Source organism: Malaya genurostris, chromosome 3 (genome assembly GCF_030247185.1).
Source record: "Malaya genurostris strain Urasoe2022 chromosome 3, Malgen_1.1, whole genome shotgun sequence".
Taxonomy (NCBI): domain Eukaryota; kingdom Metazoa; phylum Arthropoda; class Insecta; order Diptera; family Culicidae; genus Malaya; species Malaya genurostris.
The window spans coordinates 138598800-138611299 of NC_080572.1; the positions used below are offsets into that span (position 1 = coordinate 138598800).

Here is a 12500-nt window from a genome sequence, read left to right on the forward strand (position 1 = left end):
TTTTTAAATTTTTTATCTTTAGGAGGATTGCCCCCCTTTTTAGGATTTTTACCAAAATGATTAGTTATTCAAAATTTAATTTATATAAATCAATTCTTTATTTTATTTATTATAGTATGTTTAACATTAATTACTTTATTTTATTATTTACGTTTATCTTATAGAATTTATATATTAAATTATAATAAAAATTCATGAATATTAATAAATAATTATAATAAAAATTTTAATTTTATTTATATAATAAATTTTTTTTCTATTATAGGATTAATTTTATTTTCTTTTATTTATTTTTTAATATAAGAATTTAAGTTAAATAAACTTTTAGTCTTCAAAACTAATAATATTTGTATTAATCATTTAATTCTTATTGTAAAATTATTTATATAATTAATTACAATATGCAACAATGATTATTTTCAACAAATCATAAAGATATTGGAACATTATATTTTATTTTTGGTGCTTGATCTGGAATAGTGGGAACATCTTTAAGAATTTTAATTCGTACAGAATTAAGTCATCCAGGAGCATTTATTGGAAATGATCAAATTTATAATGTAATTGTTACTGCTCATGCTTTTATTATAATTTTTTTTATAGTAATGCCTATTATAATTGGTGGATTTGGAAATTGATTAGTTCCTTTAATATTAGGTGCTCCTGATATAGCTTTCCCTCGAATAAATAATATAAGTTTTTGAATACTTCCCCCTTCTTTAATATTACTATTATCAGGAAGAATAGTAGAAAACGGAGCTGGGACTGGATGAACTGTATACCCTCCTTTATCTTCAGGAAATGCTCATGCTGGAGCTTCTGTTGATTTATCTATTTTTTCTTTACATTTAGCAGGAATTTCATCTATTTTAGGAGCTGTAAATTTTATTACTACAGTAATTAATATACGTTCAGCAGGAATTACTCTAGATCGAATACCCCTATTTGTTTGATCTGTTGTTATTACAGCTTTATTACTTTTATTATCATTACCTGTATTAGCAGGAGCAATTACAATATTATTAACAGATCGAAATTTTAACACTTCATTTTTTGACCCAATTGGAGGTGGTGACCCTATTCTTTATCAACATTTATTTTGATTTTTTGGTCATCCTGAAGTTTATATTCTAATTTTACCAGGATTTGGTATAATTTCCCATATTATTACTCAAATAAGAGGAAAAAAGGAAACTTTTGGAACCCTAGGAATAATTTATGCTATATTAGCAATTGGATTATTAGGATTCATTGTTTGAGCTCATCATATATTCACTGTTGGAATAGATGTTGATACTCGAGCTTATTTTACCTCAGCAACTATAATTATTGCTGTTCCTACAGGAATTAAAATTTTTAGTTGATTAGCTACTCTTCATGGAACTCAATTAAATTACAATCCAGCTTTATTATGAGCATTAGGATTTGTATTTTTATTTACAGTTGGGGGATTAACTGGAGTAATTTTAGCTAACTCTTCTATTGATATTGTTCTTCATGATACATATTATGTAGTAGCTCATTTTCATTATGTTTTATCAATAGGAGCTGTATTTGCTATTATATCAGGATTTATTCATTGATATCCCTTATTAACTGGATTAACTATAAACTCTTTATGATTAAAAATTCAATTTTCAATTATATTTATTGGAGTAAATTTAACATTTTTTCCTCAACATTTTTTAGGGTTATCAGGAATACCTCGACGATATTCTGATTTTCCTGATAGTTTCTTAACTTGAAATATTATTTCATCATTAGGTAGATCAATTTCTTTATTTGGTATTATTTTCTTTTTATTTATTATATGAGAAAGTATATCTTCTCAGCGAATTTCTTTATTTCCTATACAATTATCTTCTTCTATTGAATGATTTCATTCTATGCCTCCTATAGAACATACATACTTAGAACTTCCATTATTATCATCTAATTTCTAATATGGCAGATTAGTGCAATGAATTTAAGCTTCATATATAAAAATTTTTATTTTTTATTAGAAAATGGCAACATGATCTAACTTAAGATTACAAAATAGATTTTCACCTTTAATAGAACAATTAAATTTTTTCCATGACTATACAATCATAATTTTAATTATAATTACTGCATTAATTTCTTATATTATAATTATATTATTTTTTAATAAATTTACTAATCGATTTTTATTACATGGACAAACAATTGAAATTATTTGAACAATTTTACCTGCTATTATCTTAATATTTATTGCTTTTCCTTCTTTACGATTATTATATTTAATAGATGAAATTAATAATCCATTAATCACCTTAAAAGCTATTGGACATCAATGATATTGAAGATATGAATATTCAAATTTTAATAATTTAGAATTTGATTCATATATAATTCCTACAAACGAATTAAATACTAATGGATTTCGACTCTTAGATGTTGACAATCGAATTATTCTACCTTTTAATAATCAAATTCGAATTTTAGTAACAGCTACTGATGTTCTTCATTCTTGAACAATTCCTAGATTAGGAGTAAAAATTGATGCTACTCCTGGACGATTAAATCAATCTAATTTTTTTATAAATCAACCAGGTCTTTTTTTTGGTCAATGTTCAGAAATTTGTGGAGCTAATCATAGATTTATACCTATTGTAATTGAAAGTATTCCTTTAAATTATTTTATTAAATGAATTTCTTTAAAAATTAATTCATTAGATGACTGAAAGCAAGTATTGATCTCTTAAATCAAATTATAGTAAATTAGCACTTACTTCTAATGAAAAAAAAATTAGTTTATTATATAAAACATTAATTTGTCAAATTAAAAAAATTAATTATTTAATATTTTTTAATTCCTCAAATAGCCCCAATTAATTGATTAATTTTATTTATTATTTTTAGTATTACAATTATAATTTTTAATGTAAAAAATTATTATTGTTTTCTTCCTATACCAATTAAATCATCACAATATTTAATACCTAAACAAAAAACAATAATTTGAAAATGATAACAAACTTATTTTCCGTATTTGATCCATCTACATCAATCATAAATCTATCTTTAAATTGAATAAGAACATTTATTGGATTATTAATTATCCCTTTTTCTTTTTGATTTATACCTAATCGAATCCAAATTATCTGAAATAATATAATAATTATTTTACACAAAGAATTTAAATTATTATTAAACTCTAATATTAATAATGGAAGAACATTAATATTTATTTCTATCTTTTCTTTAATTTTATTTAATAATTTTTTAGGTTTATTTCCTTACATTTTTACTAGAACTAGTCATTTAACTTTAACATTAACCTTAGCTTTTCCTTTATGATTAAGATTTATACTTTATGGATGAATTAAAAATACACAACATATATTCACTCATTTAGTCCCTCAAGGAACTCCAAGAATTTTAATACCTTTTATAGTTTGCATTGAAACTATTAGTAACATTATCCGACCAGGAACTTTAGCTGTTCGATTAACAGCAAATATAATTGCTGGACATTTATTATTAACTTTATTAGGTAATACAGGTCCAATATCAACATCCTATATTATTATTTCTTTAATTTTAATTACTCAAATTGCTCTTTTAGTCTTAGAATCCGCTGTAGCTATTATTCAATCTTATGTATTTTCAGTATTAAGAACTCTCTATTCTAGAGAAATTAATTAAATTTATGTCAACTCACTCAAATCATCCTTTTCATTTAGTAGATTATAGTCCTTGACCTTTAACAGGGGCAATCGGAACAATAACAACAGTAACAGGTCTAGTACAATGATTCCATCAATATAATTTTAATTTATTTATTTTAGGAAATATTATTATTTTAATAACTATATATCAATGATGACGAGATATTTCCCGAGAAGGAACATTTCAAGGACTTCATACTTTTTCTGTAACTTTAGGTTTACGATGAGGAATGATTTTATTTATTGTATCAGAAATTTTTTTTTTCATTTCCTTTTTTTGAGCTTTTTTTCACAGAAGTTTATCACCAACTATTGAACTTGGAATAAATTGACCTCCTATAGGGATTTTTCCTTTTAACCCCTTTCATATCCCTCTTTTAAATACAGCAATTTTATTAACTTCTGGTGTAACTGTAACATGAGCTCATCATAGTTTAATAGAAAATAATCATACACAAACTATTCAAAGTTTATTTTTTACAATTTTATTAGGAATTTATTTTTCTATTCTTCAAGGATATGAATATATTGAATCTCCTTTTACTATTGCAGACAGAATTTATGGATCAACATTTTTTATAGCAACTGGATTCCATGGATTACATGTATTAATTGGGACAACTTTTTTAATAGTATGCTTTTTTCGTCATTTAAATAATCACTTTTCTAATAAACATCATTTTGGATTTGAAGCAGCCGCATGATATTGACATTTTGTTGATGTAGTATGATTATTTTTATATATTTCTATTTATTGATGAGGTAATTAATTTATAAAGTATATTTATGTATATATGACTTCCAATCATAAGGACTAATTATTTTTAGTATAAATAATTTATTTAATTTTAATTATAAGATTTATTATTTTTATTATTACAATTATTATAATAATAATTGCCACAATTATTTCAAAAAAAACTATTATAGACCGAGAAAAATGTTCTCCTTTTGAATGTGGATTTGATCCAATAAATTATTCTCGTCTTCCTTTTTCTCTTCGATTTTTTTTAATCGCAATTATTTTTTTAATTTTTGACGTTGAAATCGCCCTAATTTTACCTATAATTTTAATTATAAAATCATCTAATTTAATTAATTGAATTATTACAAGATTATTTTTTATTATAATTTTATTAATTGGTTTATACCATGAATGAAACCAAGGAATATTAGAATGAAATAATTAAATATTTAAAATATTTAAATATGAAGCGATAAATTGCAATTAGTTTCGACCTAATTCTAGATATATAATATCCATATTTTTATAGGATAATAGTTAAATATAACATTTAATTTGCATTTAAAAAATATTGATTTTATTCAATTTATCTTATACAATTTATTAATTGAAACCAAAAAGAGGTATATTACTGTTAATGATATCATTGAATTATTAATTCCAATTAAAATAAAAATATAAATGGAATTAAACCATTAAAGAATAAAGTTAGCAGCTTTTTCTTGTTCAACATATTTCATTTATATAGTTTAAAATAAAACATTATATTTTCAATATAAAAATAAAAATTTATTTTTTTTTAAATATTTAAAAATTATTTTAATTTCCTTAACATCTTCAATGTCACACTCTAAATATAAGCTATTTAAATTAATTCACTAATATTAATAAAATTAATACAAAAACTCATATTATGTATCTTAATAAATAAATTTTTAAATTATTATTTTGAAATTCTTGTAAATATAAAGAATAATATTTTAATTGAGTATATAATATCTGACCTCCAAAATATTCTCTTCATCCTTGATCAAAAATTTTTAAAGTATTAAATCCAATTAATAAAAAATTTTTTAATAATCCAATTGTAGAAATTATTGGTATAAATCATATACCTCCAACAAATCATCTAAAACTATAAAAATATAAAGATTTATTAAAAAAATTTAAAGAAATATTTCTAATTAAATATCCTATTAAACCACCTATAATACAAACTAATAAAACTAAAATTTTTATCATAAAAGGTAAACAAATTATTGAAGGATTAAAAAAAACTAATCAATTTAATATACTTCCCCCAATAATTGTTATTATTATCAATCAAAAAATACCAAAAATTATAATTATTCTATCTCTTCTTATTATATTTATAGATATACCTCTATATTCACCTCCCATTAAATAATAAACTAATCGAAATGAATAACAAACAGTTAACCCAGTTGAAAAAAAAAAAAGAAAAAAAGAAAAAAAATTTAAATAAGATAAACTTACAATTTCCAAAATTAAATCTTTAGAATAAAATCCAGCTAAAAAAGGTATACCACATAAAGCTAAATTTGCAATATTAAAACAACTTCTAACTAAAGGCATTCTTAATCTTAAATTTCCTATAAATCGAATATCCTGTATATTTTTTATACAATGAATAATTACTCCAGCGCATATAAATAATAATGCTTTAAATAAGGCATGTGTTAATAAGTGAAAAAAAGCTAATATTCCATATCCTATAGATAAAATTCTTATTATTAAACCTAATTGTCTTAAAGTTGATAAAGCAATAATTTTTTTTAAATCAAATTCAAAATTAGCTCCTAATCCTGCTATAAATATTGTTAAACCAGAAATTAGTAATAAAATTTGTCTTATATAAGAATTTAAAAATAAAATATTAAACCGAATTAATAAATAAACCCCAGCTGTTACTAATGTAGAAGAATGTACTAATGCTGAAACAGGAGTAGGAGCAGCTATTGCTGCAGGTAATCAAGAAGAAAAAGGAATTTGTGCTCTTTTTGTTATAGCTGCTAATATAACTAAATAACCGATAATTATTATATAAATATCATTTTTTATTATTTCTAAATAATAAATATAATTTCATCTTCCATAATTTAATATTCATGCAATAGCTAATAATAAAGCTACATCTCCAATACGATTTGATAAAGCAGTTAATATCCCTGCATTATAAGATTTTACATTTTGAAAATAAATAACTAAACAATAAGAAACTAACCCTAATCCATCCCATCCTAATAAAATTCTAATTAAATTTGGACTAATAATTAATAATATTATTGATATAACAAATATTAATACTAATAAAATAAATCGATTAATATTTATATCTTCTTCTATATACTCTATTCTATAAAAAATTACTAAACAAGAAATAAATAATACAAAGGATATAAATATTAAACTTATTCAATCAAATAATAAAGTTATAACAATTGACAAAGAATGTAAAGAAATTACTTCTCATTCAATAAAATAAATTTTATTAATTAATAAAAATTTTAATCTTAATATAAATAAAGAAATTCTAATAATTAATAAAATATAAAAACTATTTTTACAATAATTTAAATTTAACATGATCTAAAATGAAATTTCATATCATTGACACCACAAATCAATATTTTTTTTAAACTATTTAAATTAAAGTCATAATATAAAAAAATTTCTTTTTATAATTAATAAATTTAAAGGTAATCAATGTAATATTAATAACAAATATTCTCGAATTAAACCAGTCGAAAAAAAAAAAATTCTTGAATAAAACTTACCATGTTGTCTATAAGCAAATAAATATAAAGTATAAGCTGCTCTAAAAAAAGATAAAAATATTAATCTTATTATTGTTAATCAAGATCAACCCACAATTCTATTAATTAAAGAAATTTCACCTAATAAATTTAATGTAGGAGGTGCAGCCATATTACCAGAACATAATAAAAATCATCATAAAGAAAGACTTGGTATTAAATTTATTATTCCTTTATTAATTAACAAGCTTCGTCTTCCAACCCGCTCATATCTTATATTAGCTAAACAAAATAACCCAGAAGAACATAAACCATGAGCAATTATTAATCTATAAGATCCATTTAATCCTCAATATCTTATAGTTAATAAACCTCTTAAAACAATTCCTATATGAGCAACTGAAGAATAAGCAATTAAAGATTTTAAATCAACTTGTAATAAACAAATTAATCTAACTAATACCCCCCCAATCAATCTAATTCTAATAAATATAAAATTAAATTTTATACCAATTATTTGTAAAATAAAAAATATTCGTAACAAGCCATATCCCCCTAATTTTAATAAAACTCCAGCTAAAATCATAGATCCAGAAATAGGAGCTTCAACATGAGCCTTTGGTAATCATAAATGAACTAAAAATATAGGTATTTTAACTAAAAAAGCAAAAATTATTCTTATGTATAATAAATTTAAATTATATATCTTTAAGTAATTTAATATAATAAAATTTATTGTATTTAAATCTCCTTTAATATAAAAAATACCAATTAATAAAGGTAAAGAAGCCAATAAAGTATAAAATAATAAATAAATACCTGCTTGCAAACGTTCTGGCTGATATCCTCAACCTAAAATTAAAAATAAAGTAGGAATTAAACTTCTTTCAAAAAATAAATAAAATATAAAAAAACTAATAGAACTAAAAGTTAGTAATAATAATAATAATAGTAATAAAATTATAAATATAAAAAAATTAATATAATTTTTCATTTGAATTAATTTTTCTCTAGCTATTAATATTAAACCACAAATTCAAATTCTTAATAAAATTAACCCATAAGAAATTATATCTTCTCCAAAATAATAAGAAATATTACAAAAATAATTATTAAATGAAATATTTAATATAAATAAAAAAAAAAATATATATATAATATTTTGAATTAATCAATAAATATTTTTATAAAACAATAAAAATATTATAAATATTAATATGAAAATAAACTTTAACATTGTAAAATTGAAAAACTTTGAAAATAATCATTTCCATGAGTTCGAATTATTGAAACTAAAATAGATAACCCTAAAACTCCTTCACACACACAAAATCTTAAAAAAAATATTCTAAAATATCCTTCAAAATTTATATAATTTAAATAAAATAATAATAACAAAAATAATACTAATACTATAAATTCTAAACTCAATAATGTACATAATAAGTGTTTTCGACTAGAAATAAAAGTCACACATCTAAATATAAACATTATAATTATAAATAAATAAATTAAATTAACCATTAGTTTTAATAGTTTAAAAAAAACATTAGTCTTGTAAACTAAAAATAAAAATTTTTTTTTTAAAACTTCAAGAAAAAGAAAATATTTCTTATCACTAATTCCCAAAATTAATATTTTAATTAAACTATTTCTTGAAATTTCTATATTTTTAATATTTTTATGTTTAATTATTTCATTTATTTTTATACAAATAAAACATCCATTAGCTATAGGATTAATATTATTAATTCAAACTATTTTAATTTCATTAAATATTGGTTTATTAATAAAAACTTTTTGATTTTCATATATTTTATTTTTAGTATTTATAGGAGGAATATTAGTTTTATTTATTTATGTAACTTCTTTATCATCAAATGAATTATTTTCAATATCTTTAAAATTAATTATATTTTTTATCTTTTTTTTTACATTAACTTTATTAACTTTATTAATTTTAGATAATATATTTATAGAAAATTTTTCTATAAATAATGAAATAAATATCTTTAACAAAATAAATATATTTTTATATGAAGATATAATTTCACTAAATAAAATATATAACTTTCCAACTAATATAATTACATATTTATTAATTAATTATTTATTTTTAACTTTACTAGTAACAGTAAAAATTACAAAAAAAAATTTTGGACCTTTACGACCAATAAATTAATTTTAATTTATTTATGTTTAAACCATTTCGTAAAACACACCCTTTAATTAAAATTATAAATAATTCTTTAATTGATTTACCTACTCCAATTAATATTTCTGCTTGATGAAATTTTGGATCTTTATTAGGATTATGTTTAATTATTCAAATTTTAACTGGATTATTTTTAGCAATACATTATACTGCAGATATTGAAACTGCATTTAATAGAGTTAATCATATTTATCGAGATGTAAATAATGGCTGATTTTTGCGTATTTGTCATGCAAATGGAGCCTCTTTTTTTTTTGCATGTTTATTTTTACATGTAGGACGAGGAATTTATTATAATTCTTTTCATTATATTCCCACTTGAATAGTAGGAACAATCATTTTATTTATAGTTATAGCAACAGGATTTTTAGGATATGTCTTACCTTGAGGGCAAATATCTTTTTGAGGAGCAACTGTAATTACTAATTTATTATCTGCAGTACCTTATCTTGGAAATGATTTAGTTCAATGAATTTGAGGAGGATTTGCTGTGGATAATGCTACATTAACACGGTTTTTTACTTTTCATTTCATTTTACCTTTTATTATTTTAGCTTTAACAATAATTCATTTATTATTCCTACATCAAACAGGATCTAATAATCCTTTAGGATTAAATAGAAATATTGATAAAATTCCATTTCATCCTTATTTTGTTTATAAAGATTTATTTGGATTTATTATTTTTATTTGAATTTTAATAACTTTTATTTGAAAATTTAATTATTTATTAATAGATCCAGAAAATTTTATTCCAGCTAACCCATTAGTAACTCCCGTTCATATTCAACCTGAATGATATTTTTTATTTGCATATGCTATTCTTCGATCTATTCCTAATAAACTAGGGGGAGTAATTGGATTAGTAGCCTCAATTTCTATTTTATTTATTTTACCTTTTATTCATAAAAATAAATTTCAAGGACTACAATTTTATCCAATTAATCAAATTTTATTTTGAAATTTAACAATTATTTTTCTTTTACTAACTTGAATTGGAGCACGACCAGTAGAAACTCCTTTTGTATTAACAGGTCAAATTTTAACTATTTTATATTTTTCTTATTTTTTTATTAATGTTTTAATATTAAAATATTGAGATAAATTATTAAATTAAATTTAAATTAATAAGCTTTTAAAAGTATATGTCTTGAAAACATAAGAAAGAAGTAAAATCTTCTATTAATTTTTATACTAAAAATAATTCATTAAAATATTAAATATAAAAAAAAAATTTTTACCCCAATAAAAAAAAATAAATAATTTAAAGATAAAGGTAAAAATCTTTTTCAAGCTAAATATATCAATTTATCATATCGAAATCGAGGTAATGTCCCTCGTACTCAAATAAATAAAAAAGAAATAAAAGTTAATTTTAAAAAAAAAATAAATCTATATAAATCTCTCCCTAAAAAAATTACACAAAATAATATACTTATAAATAAAATACTTGAATATTCAGCTAAAAAAATTAATGCAAATCCTCCTCTTCTATATTCAACATTAAATCCAGAAACTAACTCTGATTCTCCTTCTGCAAAATCAAAAGGAGTTCGATTTGTTTCTGCCAAACAAGAACTAAATCAAACTAATCTTAAAGGAAAACAAAAAATAATAAATCATATATATAATTGAAAATTATAAAAATATAAAAAATTATACCCCCCCACTAAAAAAATAAATCTCAATAAAATTAAAGCTAATCTTACTTCATAAGAAATTGTTTGAGCAACACTTCGTAACCCACCTAATAACGCATAATTCGAATTAGAAGATCAACCTGCAATCATAACTGTATAAACTCCTATTCTAGTAATACAAAAAAAAAATAATACCCCTAAATTAAAAGAATATAATTTAATTAAAAAAGGAATACTTAATCAAATTAACAAAGATAAAAATAAAGAAAAAATAGGAGAAAAATAATAAAAAATATAATTTGATAATAAAGGATAAGTTCTTTCTTTAGTAAATAATTTAACGGCATCACTAAATGGCTGTAATAACCCAATAAACCCCACTTTATTAGGACCTTTCCGAATTTGAATATATCCTAAAACTTTTTGTTCTAATAAAGTTAAAAAAGCTACCCCTACTAAAACACAAATCACTAATAATAAACTTCCAATTAATCTTAAATAATAATCTAAAATAAACACTACTATTTATAATATTATATTATATTTATAAATTCTAAATTTAATGCACTTATCTGCCAAAATAGTAATATAAAATTAATATTATTCTTAATTTTTAAAATTAATATTTTTTATTTTAGGTCCTTTCGTACTATAAAATAATTTTTTATTAAGGATAGAAACCAACCTGGCTTACGCCGGTTTGAACTCAAATCATGTAAGAATTTAAAGGTCGAACAGACCTAAACTTTAAACTGCTACATTTAAAAATAACTCTTAATTCAACATCGAGGTCGCAATCTTTTTTGTCGATAAGAACTCTAAAAAAAAATTACGCTGTTATCCCTAAGGTAACTTAAATTTTTAATCAATAAAATTGGATCAATTATTCATATATTTATGTTTATAAATCATAAAAGTTAATTAAATTTTAATACCACCCCAGTAAAATTTTTAAAAAAATATAAAATTTAAAATTCTTTTTATTTTATAAATTTTAAAAAATAAAGATCTATAGGGTCTTCTCGTCCTTTAATTATATTTTAACTTTTTTATTAAAAAATAAAATTCTATTAAATTTTAAAAAAGACAGTATATATCTTATTCAACCATTCATACAAGCTTCCAATTAAAAAACTATTGATTATGCTACCTTTGCACAGTCAAAATACTGCGGCCCTTTAAATTTTATTCAGTGGGCAGGTTAGACTTTAAATTAAATTCAAAAAGACATGTTTTTGATAAACAGGTAGATATATAATTTGCCGAATTCCTTATTTAAACCTAACATTTTAAATAATTTATATAATTTTATATACTAATTTTATCATAATTAATAAATATTTTAAATTAAAATTTATATTTTAATAAATAATTTAATTTATAATAAATAATATTTTATAAATAAATAAATTATAATAAATTTATTAATGA

General features: G+C 20.9%; 2 protein-coding genes across 5 annotated transcripts in view; one reads left to right on the forward strand and one right to left on the reverse strand.

Moving 5' to 3' along the window:
* The window catches only part of LOC131438980 (protein unc-79 homolog), a 676107-nt gene that overhangs the window by 310379 nt on the left and 353228 nt on the right, over window positions 1–12500 (reverse strand). The gene's annotated exons all lie outside the window — the stretch shown is intronic.
* Window positions 8899–10553, forward strand: LOC131438983 (cytochrome b-like). The gene is given in 1 exon segment (XM_058609440.1): window positions 8899–10553. A coding segment is annotated over 1 exon segment (714 nt). The 5' UTR covers window positions 8899–9409; the 3' UTR covers window positions 10124–10553.